The 17,561-nt window shown below is 43.5% G+C and overlaps 1 protein-coding gene across 2 annotated transcripts in view; it reads left to right on the top strand.

Annotated features, from left to right (window-relative positions):
* Positions 1–17,561, top strand: part of CNTNAP4 (contactin associated protein family member 4) — a 292,850-nt gene that overhangs the window by 260,050 nt on the left and 15,239 nt on the right. For both annotated transcript variants that reach the window (XM_083187307.1, XM_083187316.1), the window contains one exon: positions 13,344–13,565. In XM_083187307.1, coding sequence (XP_083043433.1) covers positions 13,344–13,565 — 222 coding nt within the window. The remainder of the gene's footprint in view (positions 1–13,343; positions 13,566–17,561) is intronic.

Below are 17,561 nucleotides of genomic sequence, written 5' to 3'. Positions count from 1 at the left end.
GTATCTATAGTTTGACTGGCAACAAAGATATCACGCTGTGGAATTGATATGTTCTCCCTATGCTTCCTAGAATTTCCTCCATGTACTTTAGTAGGCACTATAGATTAATATAACACATTGGTACCAATTCCATCATCAAACTGCCTGTAGTGGCCACTTTTTCTCAGGAATTGGGCAGCTGTAGGCAGTCATGGGGGCTGGAAACAAGAGAATTGAGTATCTGTACTAGACTACTCCTAGGCAACCATATATTGTAATATCTTATTTGGTTGATATCCAAAGGAGGTAAAGCATAGGCATAGAAACCAAAATACCCAATTATCCTTAGTATACTGTATACAGTAGGTGATTGTTGGGTTGGTGGTGCTCCCTGAGTCAGATAAAAAATACATTGTGAAAAATGAGAAAAGAAGACTCTTTGTTGGGGCTCTGCTTATATGTATTTAGAAAAATCTAAAAAGAGTTTATCTGTGGACAGAACATGTTTGTTATTTTTCTAATAAAACTTAACTTTTAATATGTGTAATTTACTAAAAAACAGTACTGACAAACAAGACATAGTTTTAACCCCTTCCCGACATTTGACGTACATTTACGTCATGGCCGGGATGTACTTCCCGACACATGGCATAAATGTACGTCATGACTTTAAACTGTCACTGCGTCTCGAGACGCAGTGACAGAGGGACGATGTCTGCTGTCCCTGACAGCAGACATGTCCCTGCATGCCCAGGGGGGGCTGCGATGCCGCCCCCCCGTCGGCGATCGCTGTGATTGGCTGTTCAGTGTGAACAGCCATTCACAGCGTTTTCCTGTGTTACCAGCGAATCAGACGCTCGGTAACACAGGTGTCAATCACCGCCGGGCGTCAGGGGGCATGAGGGGGTCATCGGTGACGATGACACCTCACCCCACCCTCACCCCACCTGCCCCCAAGGCTGTGATTGGTCCGTGGGACCCACGGACCAATCACAGCCAAGGCGCGACATTTAAACTAACTGTGACTGCGCTGCAGACGCCATTCCGGTCTGGAATAGCGTGCAGAGCGGTCACCGTGCCTATCTGCCGTGATACTGACCTGATCCTTGCTAATACTTACCTGATCCTTGCAAATACCTTACCTGATTACCTGATCACTGCTTGTAGCGTGCTGGACGCTTCCTGGATCTGACTTCTTGGGACTTCCTGCTGCTGCTGCAGTGTGATAGAGAGATAGAGAGATAGAGAGAGAGATAGAGAGAGATAGAGAGATAGTGACAGAGAGAGCTATATTTTGTGTCTGCTACCCCCCCTTTTTGGGGGTGCAGGTTTTTTTTATATATAAATAACTGTCAGTGCTGCTGCTGCAGTGTCATAGAGTGATAGATAGTGATAGATAGTGAGAGATAGAGAGATTTGTGTCTGCTACCCCCCCTTTTTGGGGGTGCAGGGTTTTTTTAATATATATAACTGTCAGTGCTGCTGCTGCAGTGTCATAGAGTGATAGATAGTGATAGAAAGTGAGAGATAGAGAGATAGAGAGAGATAGTGACAGAGAGTGATAGAGAGTGTATATTTTGTGTCTGCTACCCCCCCTTTTTGGGGGTGCAGGTTTTTTTTTATACATATAACTGTCAGTGCTGCTGCTGCAGTGTCCTAGAGTGATAGATAGTGATAGATAGTGATAGATAGTGATAGATAGTGATAGATAGTGATAGATAGTGAGAGATAGAGAGAGATAGTGACAGAGAGTGATAGAGAGTGTATATTTTGTGTCTGCTACCCCCCCTTTTGTGCTGATCAGTATATCTGTGCTGATCAGCAACTTTTTGGGGGCGCAGGTTTTTTTTTTTATATATATACCTGTCAGTTGCTGCCAGTTGCACTGTCAGTTGCACCAAAGGTTGTGCACCTGCTGCCCCTCACTGGTAATCAGTGTTGCATCACTGATCACCTTTTTTTTTTTTGAGGCTGCTGTGGGGTCTTTTTTAATTTTTTTTTTACACACACTGTGATTTTGTGGGTGTCCTGTGGCCACTGTGCGCTGATCAGTGACGTACATCACTGTTCAGCTTTTTCGGCACAGGGTTGATCTATTTTTTTTTTTTTGATCAAATTCCTGTTGCCTTTGAGCGCTGTTCAGTGACGGACGTTACTGACCAACATCTGTGCTCAATTTTTGGCGCAGGAGCTTTTTTTTTTTTTTTTTAACCCCTTCAATTTTTTTTTTTAATTGGGATCAAATTCCTGTATAAAGTATTTTTTTTTTCTGCACTACATACACACTACACACTACATACCCCCCGGGTTGAAATAAAGTTTGTACCCCCCCCTACACTATACACGTGTTGAAACATTTCACTACCAGTAACACAAAAATAAAAATGACATCCCAAATGTCATCCCAAATGTCATCCCAAATGTCATCCCAGTCATCCAGAAGAATGTATTCAGCGGAGGAGGCATATGCCATGCTTGCCTCTGATTCTGACACAGCCAGTGAGGCAAGCGGGGAATTTGAAGGATTCATCTTAAGCTCCTCTTCCTCCTCTAGTGATGAGGGACCCCCTCAAAGACGCCCCCGTAGAGCAGCTGAGACCCCCCCCCCAATAATTGATCTCGTATGGACCCCACCACCAGACAATTTTGAGCCCCAGGTTCCTGAGTTTTTGGCCATGCCAGGAATCCAATTTGATTCCACAGGTCTCAGAGAAATTGACTTTTTCAAATTATTTTTCTCTGATGATTTTATAAATTTAATTGTGGACCAAACTAATTTATATGCCCAGCAGTTTATTGCTCAAAACCCCACGTCATCATTTGCTAGGTGGACCCCTGTAGATGCAGTAGAGATGATGACGTTTTGGGGTCTGGTGTTTCATATGGGCATAGTAAAAAAGCCAGAAATTAGGCAATATTGGAGTACAGATGTTCTGTACAGCACCCCATTTTACCGTATGGCCATGCCCCGGGCTCGATTTGAGACGATCCTTAAATTTTTGCATTACAACGATAATGCACAGTGCCCACCCAGAGATGATCCCACCTTTGACCGGCTATTCAAAGTCAGGCCGGTCATTGATCATTTCAGTGCCAAATTTGAAGAGATGTACATCCCAGATAAATTCATTTGCATAGACGAGTCCCTTATACATTTTAAAGGAAGGGTTAAATTCCGCCAGTACCTTCCCAGTAAGAGGGCAAGGTATGGCATAAAAATGTATAAGCTGTGTGAAAGCACCTCAGGGTACACCCACAGGTTTAGGGTATATGAAGGGAAGGATTCAAGAATTGAACCGCCAGAATGCCCCCCCCCTCCCTCGTAGGTGTTAGTCGAAAAATTGGTGCACCCCTTCCTGGATAAAGGTTATCACCTCTATGTGGATAACTTTTACACCAGCATCCCCCTGTTTAAGGCCCTTGGTTCAAGAGGTACAGCAGCTTGCGGTACTGTGCGCAAGAACCAAAGAGGCCTCCCAAAAACGCACATTGCCCAAGTAATGAGAAGGGGTGAAAGCAGGGGAATATGCACCGAAAATATGTTGTTGGTCAAATATAAGGACAAGAGGGATGACCTTATACTGACAACAATTCACGGAGACAGTACCACCTCCGTCCCTGTACGAGGTACCAGTACCCACACCTCCAAACCTAATTGTATCCTGGATTACAATAGGTACATGGGCGGAGTGGATCTTTCAGATCAGGTACTGAAGCCGTACAGTGCCCTGCGGAAAACAAAAATCTGGTACAAGAAGCTGGCCGTGTATATCATCCAGATGGCACTGTATAACGCTTACGTGCTATTCCGTTCTACCGGCCAGAGGGGGACATTTATGCACTTTCAAGAGGAAGTCATAAAGGGCCTAGTATTTGGGAACCAGCAGGCAGAGGGCCCCAGTACTTCTAGTACTGGCCCCCGTATTGTACCAGGGCAGCATTTTCCTGATGAAATCCCCTCCACTGGAAAAAAGGGCAGGACACAAAAAAGGTGCAAAGTTTGCTATAAAAAGGGAATAAGAAAGCAAACTATTTTCCAGTGTGACACTTGCCCCGACAAACCCGGCCTATGTATTAAGGAGTGTTTTAAAATATACCACACATCTATGGATTTTTAGGTTCATCATTTCACCGTGCTTCGGGGGTCTTGCTAATGCCACATAGCACCCACCATTCATTCCACCAGAATCTGAGCCGCAAAATCCAAAAATCACTCCTTCCCTTCTGAGTCCTGCCATGCACCCAACTGGTATTTTTTGGTCACATGTGAGGCATTGCCGTACTCGGGAGAAATTGGGGCACAGATTTTGGGGTGCTTTTTCTCCTTCATACCTTCTGAAAATGAAAAATTTTGAGCCAGAACTGCATTTTTGTGTAAAAAAATGTAATTTTTCATTTTCACTGCCCAGTTGTATCAAAATTGGTGAAACCCCTGGGGGTTTGAAATGTACACTATACCCCTAGATGAATTCCCTGAGGGGTGTAGTTTGCAAAATGGGGTCACTTGTGGGGGGGTTCCACTGTATTGGTGCTTTGGGGGTCTTGCTAATGCGACATAGCACCCACCAACATTCCACCAGAATTTGTGCTGCAAAATCCAAATATCACTCCTTCCCTTCTCAGTCCTGCCACTTTTTGGTCACACATGAGGCATTGCCGTACTCGGAAGAAATTGGGGCACAGATTTTGGGGTGCTTTTTCTCCTTCATACCTTCTGAAAATGAAAAATTTTGAGCCAGAACTGCATTTTTGTGTAAAAAAATGTAATTTTTCATTTTCACTGCCCAGTTGTATCAAAATTGGTGAAACCCCTGGGGGTTTGAAATGTACACTATACCCCTAGATGAATTCCCTGAGGGGTGTAGTTTGCAAAATGGGGTCACTTGTGGGGGGGTTCCACTGTATTGGTGCTTTGGGGGTCTTGCTAATGCGACATAGCACCCACCAACATTCCACCACCAAAAATCACTCCTTCCCTTCTGAGTCCTGCCATGCACCCAACTGGTATTTTTTGGTCACATATGAGGCATTGCCATACTCGGGAGAAATTGGGGCACAGATTTTGGGGTGCTTTGTCTCCTTCATTCCTTGTGAAAATGAAAAATTTTGAGCCAGAACTGCATTTTTGTGTACAAAAATGTAATTTTTCATTTTCACTGCCCAGTTGTATCAAAATTGGTGAAACCCCTGGGGGTTTGAAATGTACACTATACCCCTAGATGAATTCCCTGAGGGGTGTAGTTTGCAAAATGGGGTCACTTGTGGGGGGGTTCCACTGTATTGGTGCTTGGGGGTCTTGCTAATGCAACATAGCACCCACCAACATTCCACCAGAATCTGAGCTGCAAAATCCAAAAATCACTCCTTCCTTTCTGAGTCCTGCCATGCACCCAAATGGTATTTTTTGGTCACATGTGAGGCATTGCCGTACTCGGGAGAAATTGGGGCACAGATTTTGGGGTGCTTTTTCTCCTTCATACCTTCTGAAAATGAAAAATTTTGAGCCAGAACTGCATTTTTGTGTAAAAAATTTAATTTTTCATTTTCACTGCCCAGTTGTACCACAATTGGTGAAACCCCTGGGGGTTTGAAATGTACACTATACCCCTAGATGAATTCCCTGAGGGGTGTAGTTTGCAAAATGGGGTCACTTGTGGGGGGGTTCCTAAATTTTAGCATCTTATGGTGCCTAGAAACCTACATGGTGCCTAAAAAATAATCTCATAAAAAGGAGGCTCCAAAATCAAGTAGGTGCTCCTTCTATTATGAAGCCTGTGGTTTGGTCAACGTGCACACTAGGGCCACATATAGGATATTTATGAAAACAAAAGAATTGGGGGAATCAATTTTTAGTCACATTTCTCTAGTAAAATGTACTGTGCGTGCTCATTGAGAGGGAAGCTTGCATTACTAAAGTGAAGCTTGATTACTTAAGTGAGTTGGAAACTGAAGCAGGTGAGTTATCTTGCATTCTGTCTGTCTTGTATTCTTTATCTGTCTTTCTATATAGAGACTGTAATTTTGAGGGAGAAATCTGAGTGTGATTTTGGTTGTGCCTGTATCTGTATAGTGTATTGTTACTAGGTGTGAACAGATACTAGGAGGAGGAGCTAAATCTAGGTGTCAAGGAAGATTAGGGGGAGGAGCTGAGTGTAACAGGGGCCTGACATACTATATAAGGAGGGGCATAGCTCATTTGGGAGCGTGCTCATTGAGAGGGAAGCTTGCATTACTAAAGTGAAGCTTGATTACTTAAGTGAGTTGGAAACTGAAGCAGGTGAGTTATCTTGCATTCTGTCTGTCTTGTATTCTTTATCTGTCTTTCTATATAGAGACTGTAATTTTGAGGGAGAAATCTGAGTGTGATTTTGGTTGTGCCTGTATCTGTATAGTGTATTGTTACTAGGTGTGAACAGATACTAGGAGGAGCTAAATCTAGGTGTCAAGGAAGATTAGGGGGAGGAGCTGAGTGTAACAGGGGCCTGACATACTATATAAGGCGGGGCAGAGCTCATTTGGGAGCGTGCTCATTGAGAGGGAAGCTTGCATTACTAAAGTGAAGCTTGATTACTTAAGTGAGTTGGAAACTGAAGCAGGTGAGTTATCTTGCATTCTGTCTGTCTTGTATTCTTTATCTGTCTTTCTATATAGAGACTGTAATTTTGAGGGAGAAATCTGAGTGTGATTTTGGTTGTGCCTGTATCTGTATAGTGTATTGTTACTAGGTGTGAACAGATACTAGGAGGAGCTAAATCTAGGTGTCAAGGAAGATTAGGGGGAGGAGCTGAGTGTAACAGGGGCCTGACATACTATATAAGGAGGGGCAGAGCTCATTTGGGAGCGTGCTCATTGAGAGGGAAGCTTGATTACTTAAGTGAGTTGGAAACTGAAGCAGGTGAGTTAGAATACTGAAAAAGGTGAGTTTGAACACAGTCTAAATTTTCATATTCTGTTTTATTGTAATATATTCATCTTCTTTCTATCCTATTGTAACCTGTTGCTCAATTTTGACATTTAAATTCATTGTATCTATATTTTTCCAACATTGTATGTCATTTTTACTCATTCACTATTATTTTCTCTTATCTTTGCCACACATTTATCGCACCCTGTTTCCCTCTTCACGCCTGCTCACATTTGCCTCACTTCTGACCTTCTCTGTTCCCTTCATCCTCTCACTTGTTGTTGTTTCATACTTAATTGGATTACTCAATCAACCTGATTTTACCCACTGGTCTCCTCTCTGACAGTAGTTCCTTGCCTGTTACCTTCTCTCTCACTCTGTTTTCTACCAAATTTACTACAGACGCTGTCTGTCCTCCCAAATCCCTCTGTCTGCTTTCACTAACCTACCCTCTCACCTTCGGTTCCTCATGGCTGTTAATCTCTCAACTTCACTTTCTCCAACTGCTCCTCCCCCCTCCCATCCCATACCTATCCTGACCACTCGCCCCCGCACCCCCACCCTCCCAATGACCCCCCCTCGCTTCTGCAATCCCAAAAACCTTATCCACATAAATACACAACCCACCCCCCCCTCTTTCCTGTGCACTATGGAACGCCAGATCCATCTGCAACAAACTCCCTGCCATCCATGACCTATTCATCTCTAGAGCATTCCACCTCCTTGCTATCACCGAGACCTGGCTCTCCACCTCTGATTCTGTCTCTCCAGCTGCTCTCTCCCACGGTGGCCTCTCTTTCTCTCACACTCCCAGGCCTGACGGTCGCCAAGGTGGCGGTGTGGGTTTTCTCCTCTCAGCCTCATGCACCCACAGTGTCATTCACCCTGAACCCTCTCTCCTTTTCTCCTCCTTTGAGTCTCACTCTATCCGTCTATACTACCCCTACCACCTCCGTGTCGCTGTAATCTACCGCCCCCCTGGCCCTATCTCCCAATTTCTTGACAACTTCGCCGCCTGGCTTCCACACTTCCTCTCCTCTGACCTGCCATCTGTCATTCTTGGTGACTTTAACATCCCCTTGGATAACCCCGCTGATCCTGGCACCTCCAAACTCCTCTCTCTCTGCTCCTCTCTTGGCCTATCTCAGTGGACTACCTCTCCCACCCACATCCAAGGACACTCCCTCGATCTCGTCTTCTCTCGCTCTTGTTCCCTTACTGACTACACTATCTCAGCTTTTCCTCTTTCTGACCATCACCTCATCTCCTTCTCCCTCACTGCTTCCCCCTCTCCCACCCCCCCTCCCAAGCGCATTGTCTCACGGCATAACGTCAACACACTTGATCTTGCTGCCTTCTCAAACACGCTGTGTCCTCTTCTCGCCCCAATCGCCCTCATGTCCTGCCCGATCCTCGCTGCCTCCCTCTATAATGACACCCTATCTTCGGCATTGGACTCTGCCTGCCCTCCCTCCTCTATCCCCCTTCGACGCTCCAACCCCCAACCGTGGCACTCACCTATCACCCGATTCCTTAAAAAGTGCTCTCGCACTGCTGAGCGCTTCTGGAAGAAATCACGCTCCCTTGCGGATTATCTCCATTTCAAATTCATTCTTTCCTCCTTCAGCTCTGCCCTTGCTCTGGCCAAGGAATCCTACTTTAAGTCCCTTATCCTTTCCCAATCATCCAATCCCCGCAGGCTCTTCGCCACCTTCAACTCCTTGCTCTCCCCCCCTCCTCCAGCTCTTCCGTCCTCCATCGTAGCCGCTGATTTTGCTACCTACTTTTCAACCAAAATCTCCTCTCTCAGGACTGCCATCACTGCTGCCATGACCTCACCCTCTCCCTCCTCCCCTCCTACATCTCCACTCCCCTCCTTCCAACCCCTGTCCTCATTTTACCCCACCACTGCTGCTGAAGTCCACTCTATCCTTCAATCCGCTTCTCCCTCCACCTGCCCGCTTGATCCTATCCCCTCCAATATTATCCGTCGTCTCAGTCCATCAGTCTGCTCTCACCTGGCTCACCTCTTTAATCTTTCCCTATCCTCTGGGATCTTCCCTTCCTCCTTCAAACACGCTCTTGTCTCCCCAATTCTCAAAAAAACAAATCTGGACCCCAACTCTCCATCCAACTACAGGCCCATCTCCCTCCTCCCTTTTGCCTCCAAACTCCTAGAACGTCTGACCTATAATCGTCTCCTAAGCCACCTTACTGCTAACTCCATTCTAGACCCCCTCCAATCCGAGTTCCGCCCTTTACATTCCACTGAAACTGCCCTGACCAAAGTCACTAACGATCTACTATCGGCTAAATCCAAAGGCCTCTTCTCTATCCTCATCCAGCTTGATCTGTCGGCTGCCTTTGACACTGTTGACCACCCTCTCCTGCTCAACACCCTCCGCTCCTTTGGCATCACTGGCACGGTCTTCTCCTGGTTCACCTCATACCTCTCCGATCGCTCCTTCTCCGTCTCCACTCCGAGCTCCTCCTCTCCTACTACCCCCCAGCCAGTCGGTGTTCCCCAAGGGTCAGTCCTTGGCCCTCTCCTCTTCTCCCTCTACACCACCTCTCTGGGCACCCTCATCAGCTCCTATGGTTTTCATTACCACCTTTATGCTGATGATACCCTAATCTATCTCTCCTCCCCCGACTTATCCCCATCACTTCTGTCCAAGGTCTCCGAATGCCTCACTGCCATCTCAGCCTGGATGACCCAACGCTTCCTGAAACTAAACATGGCTAAAACTGAACTTCTAATCTTCCATCCCCCGAACATCCCCTCTTCTCCCACTATCTCCATCAGCATTGGTGAAACCGAGATCACGTCCACCGACCAAACGCGCTGCCTCGGTGTCATCATTGACTCCTCCCTCTCTTTCACCCCCCACATTCGTGCTCTCTCACAGTCTTGCCGCTTTCACCTACGCAACATCTCACGCATCAGACCATTCCTCTCCACTGACGCGACCAAAATTCTCATTCACTCTCTTGTCATCTCCCGCCTTGACTACTGCAACATCCTTCTCTCTGGGCTACCTCTCACCCGCCTCGCACCTCTCCAATCCATTCTTAACGCTGCTGCTAGGCTCATCTTCCTCTCCCGCCGCTCTACCTCCGCCTCCCCCCTCTGTTTATCTCTTCACTGGCTCCCCATTCCTTTCCGAGTTCTCTTTAAACTCCTCACCACCACCTACAAGGCTCTCTCCTCCTCCACAGCTCCCTACCTCTCTTCACTGATCTCTATCCACACTCCCTCCCGTCCTCTTCGCTCCATCGCTGACCGCCGACTGACCTCTCACCTAATCACCTCCTCCCACTCCCGTGTCCAAGATTTCTCTCGCGCTGCCCCCCTGCACTGGAACAACCTCCCGCCACCCATCAGGCTATCTGATTCCCTTACCTCCTTCAAGCGCTCCCTCAAAACCCACTTTTTTCGACTAGCCTATCCCTCCTCCTAACCTCTTTTGATCCTCCTATCCTGCCTCCGTTCCCCTCCGTTCCTACTTATCCTATTGTATTTCGTTCGTCCACCCACCTATTTTTAGTATGTTAACTCTTATGAGCAGGGCCCTCCTTCCTCACGTACTCACCCTACCTCATTACCTCACCTGTGCTCCTGTCCTGTTCTTCCCTTCCTCTACTTCATCTTCGGTCTCCTTGACTATTTTGACACCTACTTCTGAACTGATGCTGATTTTAGTTCTACCAGCTATACCCCTATTTATACTGTATCTTTCTACACACCCTGTACGTTACCTTGTAATTTTTTTTTGTTTTGTTTGCTATGTACGGCGCTGCGGACACTTTGTGGCGCCTTATAAATAAACGTACTACTACTACTACTACTACTACTGTGTTCCTTAGAAAAATGTATTAAAATTGCAAATCTGCAAAAAAAATGAAATTTTGAAATTTCACCTACACTTTGTTTTAATTCCTGTGAAACACCTAAAGGGTTAACAAACTTCCAAAATGCTGTTTTGAATAATGTGAGGGGTGCAGTTTTTGAAATGGTATCATTTATGGGGATGTCTCACATACAAGTCCCTCAAAGTCACATCAGAACTGAACTGGTCCCTAAAAAAATCAGTGTTTGAAATTTTCTTGAAAATTTGAGAATTTGCTATTCATATTGTAAGCCTCCTAGTGTCCAAAAAAATTAAAAGGAAGTTGAAATTATGATGGAAACATAAAGTAGACATATGGTCTATGTTAGTTATTAACTATTTTGAGTGGTATGATTATTTGTCTCACAAGCAGAAAATTTAACATTTTGCAAATTGCAAAATTTTCCATTTTTTCACGACATTTTGGTATTTTTCACAAAAAAACACAGACTGTATTGACCCAAATTTACCACTAATTTGAAGTACAATGTGTCACGAAAAAACAATCTCAAAATCACTGGGATAAGTAAAAGCAAAAAAAAGTTATCCCCACTTAAGTGATACATGTCAGATTTGAAAAAAAGGGCTCTGTCAGGAACGCAAAAACTGGCTCTGTCAGGAAGGGGTTAAACTATATATATATATATATATATATATATATATTCTGCTATTAAGGATAATGATTATCAAATTTGAGTATAATTAGAAATCATTAACTGGCATTAAATGACATTAAGTGGCAGCAAATAGATTGATAACGTATTAAATAGTATTTTGATGCTGGGAAAAAACCTGGCTGTGGCTTAAAGATAATAATCATTTGACTCTATTATGAGTCTCATGCAATGGCGGTGCATAGAGTGACACCTAGAGAGAAAGAGAGGCAGACTCTTAAATGTTCTTCTTACATTGTATTAATAGTGCTGCAAGTTTGTAACATTAGTAGCATTAGTAACATTAGTAGCAAGAGGTTGGGGAGACTCGTGAGACAGAAACACCACTTCAAAAAATATAAAATAATAATAATAATAATAATAATAATAATAATAATAATAATGTCTCTCTGTTTACAAACTGCATTCACCACATTAGAATCAATACCATGTGCCCCACTTGGGGCCAAGAGGCTAGACACAGGGATTCACAAAATTTGTGATTTTACAAATCCTATATATCTGCCTAAATTGGCATAATTCACAATGCAGTGTAGCTCACATCCCCTTACTACCTTACAAGCAAAATAATATGTATAAATATACATACATACATGCATACTGTATATAAACTAGGTCTTAGTATTTGTGTTTTTAGCAGCCCCTTCTAGCAGAAATTACCATTAATATAACATGACCACTTATCATATAACATGACCACTTAAACATAAACTGTTCAATATGTTAGTACTTGCTAAACTACAAGTTCTTGCATAACAGTGATCTAGAACTGGTAGTGCAATACAGTAAAAACTAAAGCAAACAAACTAGACTCATGAAAAAATGCTTTAAAAAAATGTACCCATCCCCAAACCCTCATTTACATTGTTTCTGATTTTAATAAAAGTTGGTACTTCCTCATCTTTGCGGCCACAATTTATGCCAGTTACATTAGCTACTTTCAGAATAGCATCATCGTCCCCTCACAAGCTCACTTAGGGCTTGGTGGCTCGCTCCGCTTCGCTTGCCACAACTTTACTAATGGTAAAAGATGGTGGCGTGGACACAGGAGGGTGGCGTGGATGCATAGTAGTGTGGGTTTTGCTACGCAAGTTCCTTAGCATAAGCTGTGGCTGCAAAGATTGATGCCAATATATTCTAGTGTGTATGGGCCCTTATGCAGATGACTGCTTTTGTTCAAAGAATTTCCAGATTTTCATTACAACCAGCCAGATTGGAAAGATACACTTTTAGTGTGTATGGACCTTTAGATGGGAGTTATAGAAGATGTGATGTTGCCGGTAGTAACCAATCTGCATCTTATTTAGCACCTTCTAGAAGACAATACATAAAATCAGTTTGGTTGCTATGGGCAACATGCCATCTTCAGTAGAACTCCCATCTTAGTAAAGGTGGCCATACACACGCAGATTTATCTGCAGATCTGTCTGGTTGGATCAAAAACATGGTTATGTATGAGAGCAAATGACAGTTGACCATTTGCTTGGAAATGCTGGAAAACTGACAAACTATCATTCATCCATAACCATGTTTTTGTTCCAACCAGCCAGATCTGCAGATAAATCTTACTAGTGTATGGGCACCTTAAATTTGCCTCTGTAACTCTAAACTCTAGATTTCTGTAATTCTATCATATAGCGCAGTGGTAGCCAACTCCAGTCCTCGAGAGCTACCAACAGTTCACATTTTCCAGACAACCTAGCTGCTGCAAAGGTGCACTCATTACTCACTGACACATTTTAAAAGATCCACAGGTGGAGCTAATTACTTCACTTGTGAATCTGTGAGGAGATCTGGAAAAAAATTAACTGTTGGTAGCTCTCGAGGGCTGGAGTTGGCTACCCCAGATATAGCCTGAAAGATGTGTAAATGGAATGTTATTTTTTTCTCTTGCAGAAATCTCAGTATATTTTGAAGCAGAATCATCAATAGCATATAATATGCAAGAAAATGCAACCATGTCCAAAAATTCAAGTTTGCATACATCTTCTATTTCTATGGACACAATGTCAAGTGATAGCATTGGTTTTAATTTTAGGACAACCCAAACACCAAGTTTATTACTTTTTGTGAGCTCTTTTAATAAGCAATATATTTCAATGATCATCTCAAAAAATGGTAAGTAATGATGACAAGGTTTTGGGAAATGTATTCATTGTATATTAGAGACTTAGGGAATCGTCCTTAAATTTGCTGGTTTTAATATTCTTTTATTTATTTCTATTAAAATAACTACTTTGTAAAACCATTAATTTGGCTTCAAAAACCATTAACATTATTTCAAAATCATCAAACTTCTCAATCACAGAAACCAATCGATTTATGCATTGTAAGTTATAGATCACAGAATATGGAGAAGTTTGATTTAAATTTTTGAATGAAATAAAATAAATCAGAGTTGATTAGTCAAGCACATGAGATTTTAAGATGGAGGTGACAGTAGAAACAGTGGTGAAGCCTCTTTAACTGTTGCAAAGGGGAAAATGTAATAGCATCTGAGTTCCCCAGATGTGCAGGATGCCACTTAGCATTGGATTAACCAGCAGCAATCATTTACCAGGCAAAATCATGCCTGTAAGTGATTGCCGCTTTAAAAGAAACGTCTAGTTCTGTCAGCATCCCACACTTCCGCAAGCTCAGACATTATTACATATGCCCCAATGTATTTATATTTACATACAAAAGTAGTCACTGATGCTTGGGGTGCCGGACGGCTCCCCACAGTCAATACTCCGACGTTGGAATCCCGACTGCTTCCTCGTGGGGGTCCACGACCCCCATAGAGGGAGAATAAAATAGGTGGCAAGCGCAGCTCACCACCATGCCCGCAGCGTGGTGAGTGCAGCGAGCCCGCAAGGGGCTTCATTGCGCTCCCCACTCTGTGCAGTCGGGATTCCGACGTCTGAGTAATGACTGTCGGAATCCCGACTGTCGGGTAATTATACCAAACCCGATGCTAGAAATATAAAAGCTCACATAAATAAGGTACCAGATGGGGCTCCACATCTGGAATGTTGATCTGCAATGCTACAGTACAATTCCACAAACTTAAAAAAAAAATATTGTGTTAAAACAATTATTGTGGTTTGTTATAATCAAGTTTAATATTTTATTTAAAGAATACATGCCCTAATGTTCCACATAGCAGCATGGACTCAGTACAAAAAGTGAAATTGATTACTCCTGCCTTTAGAGCAGCAGGTAGTTATAATTTACATAGTAATACACATTATTTCACAAATCATTTACAATTCCTCAGTTCTTCTTACTAACATATGATTTTCTGCCTGAATCATAAAAGGAAAGATTGGGGCTGATGGGACATTTGTCTATGAGTATGCACGAGGCCATATATTTTCCTAAGTGGCAGTATTAGAATCCTTCAGTATAAAAATATGGGTTTATTATTGTCCATCTAGATATGGCATGATGGATTTTTGTTCATCATGAGGCCGGTTCATGCCAGTAGATTAAAGCTATTTGTAAATACTCATAAAGATAGGTGCTTTCCATTATATAAATATTTTAACATGTCTCAAAGTCCATGAAGCAAATTAGCTGTCACAAAATGGAGTAATTCAGTGGTCAGTTGTACCCAGCAGCACTCTTACTCACCTGCATTGCGCTTTGACGTGCAACCCATCATCTGCTGGTCTCCTGCATTGCCTGCCACTGTGCTGTGCATCCTGTGCTGGCACACTCAAGCTGGGTGATCATTGCCAATCACCTCTGCATTCACCAAGTTGGCAGTTCCCTCTGAACCTGGCCATGGATGGCGACCATGACACTTCTGGTCAATTGTTGCAAAATATCCATTAGCACAGCGTCAGGGATGTGCAGAAAATGGCTGCATTTGCACGGGTAGTGGGTGGCATTAGTTGACAACTAAGCAGCTATGTTACATTGCTTGCCGAGTCAACCAGAATCACCCCCATTGGCCCCAAAGAAAAAGACAAAACATTTTGGCCGTAGTCAGAATACATAAAGCATATTGACGTTGGACAGGAAAATACAAACAAAAGTATTGGACCTACAGGTAAAATAAAACACACTGGACCTGACAGGAAAAAACCTAATGGCCTAAATAGGAAAGAACAGAGCCAATACGCTAGCACACTGACATTCTCCCTCCCACTGAAGCATACTCTCTATCACACACATGGCCTGTGATCTTTCACACACTCCCTAATCCTACAACCTGCCCTCTATCATGTTGATGCACTCTCTCACCCTGTGGCCTACTCTTTTTTTACACTGATATGCTCCCTCAGCATGGGGGAATGTGCTCTATCACACTGACACACTACAGCCTGCGCTCTATCGCTCTGGTGTGCTCCCCCACCCTGCAGCCTGCACTCTATTATACTGCTGCACTGACTAAACCTGTGGCCTGCGCTCTATTACACTTACACACTTCCTCACCCAGAAGCCTATGCTAAATTTCACTGATATGATCCCTCACCCTGCAGCCTGGGCTCTATCCCACTGACGTGCTCCCTCACCCTGTGGCTTGCACTCTATCACACTGACATGCTCCCTCACCCTGTGGCTTACACTCTATCACAATGAGATACTACGTCACCCTGTAGCCTGCGCTCAATAAAACCAATGTGTTCCCTCACCCTGCGGCCTGCACTGTATCACACTGTTATGTTCCTTAACCCAGCCGTCTGTGCTGTATCACACTGACACACTCTGCAGCCTATACACTATCGTACTGACACACTGACCCACTGCCTCTAACCTCCCCCCACACTCTAATGCTAAGTCCCTTGCTAGTGCCTATAACTTAACCCTGCCATCATGACATTCACCCACCCCACATGCTTACATTAAGTATGTTGGGGATGCTTCAAGATCAATGTCCGCATTCTGGCATCAATATCATGACTGCAGGTATCCCATCCACTGGGATGCTAACCACACTACAGTATTTGACCTTACACTCAGATTGCAGTCCTTCTGGCTGGACAAGCCATGGATTTACAGATGCCTCTCTTTTTCCTCCCTGGCAGTAGCAGCAGGAGCCTGAGTCTTGAGTAGCTCCACCCCCTGCTGAATCCCGTGTAGCTTTGCCCCCACCACATCCCATGAAGCTCCTCCCCCTGACTTGTACACTTTGGCCCTGCTATCTGCTGCATCCCTGCAACCCAGGAAAGTCACGCTATGCCACTGCAGCAGCGCTTCTCCTAGTTGCTGAAAATCCGCACTATCCTTGTCATTGCAGAGAATAGTGTAGATTTTGTAAATACCTATTTATTTTTGATAATCTATAGTTTATTTATAATTAAGATTTTTTTTTTTTACTAATGCCCCCTTTGAGGCTTAGCTAGTGTTCTTTCACATTACTTTACATTCACATTAAGCAATTCAGTTTTTAGCTCCTTTTTGGGTTTTACTCCAAAATCACAATAATGTCAAAACAGAGTATATATTTGCACATATTATATTTTATACCTATAATGGTATTATTTTTTATTTGATTAAAATATGCATGAAAATGTATTTCTATTACATAAAATAGACTATCTCTTTAAATCTGCTGTCACCACCTCCATAGCCTTGCCCACGCCCAACCTGTTCACCAGTCTCCTGTTAATAACTTTTGCCTCTAAACATGCGTTGTGCTCTCATTCCTGGCTCTTTAAGAAAAAGCAGTCCAAACAGTCTCAAGCTCTTTTTTTCCTTGCTGCTGTTTAGCCCAAATTGGAAAGGCTCAATCCCAATATACTTTCAAAGAAAAAGGCAAAGATAATATATGAAAGGGCTGACCACAGCGCAGGGACAATGGGCAGTATTCAATGAGGCTGATTCGCCATGTTTTTATGGCGATTTTGTGCTGTAAGGCGAATTTTTGACTAAAACGGTGAATCACCCTATTCCATGACCAGATGGCAAATACATTTCAAGGTTTTTTTCGCCATGCTTCACCGAGTAGCAATCGCTATCTTTTTATGGTGAACTGGAATGTGAACTTTAAAAATAAAGTGTTTTGTTTTTTACATTTGGTGTAAAAAAATCAGGAATTTTATTCTGAGGAGGGGCATGCTATATTTTTTTTACACGAGCAGCCAGCAGGGGGCCGGGAGCTGAGCTGCTCATTAGATATTCATA

This window comes from Crinia signifera, chromosome 1 (genome assembly GCF_055691185.1).
Source record: "Crinia signifera chromosome 1, ASM5569118v1, whole genome shotgun sequence".
NCBI lineage: Eukaryota > Metazoa > Chordata > Amphibia > Anura > Myobatrachidae > Crinia > Crinia signifera.
The sequence above is the reverse complement of the archived record's forward strand: the minus strand, read 5'-3'. Positions and strand labels throughout refer to the sequence as shown.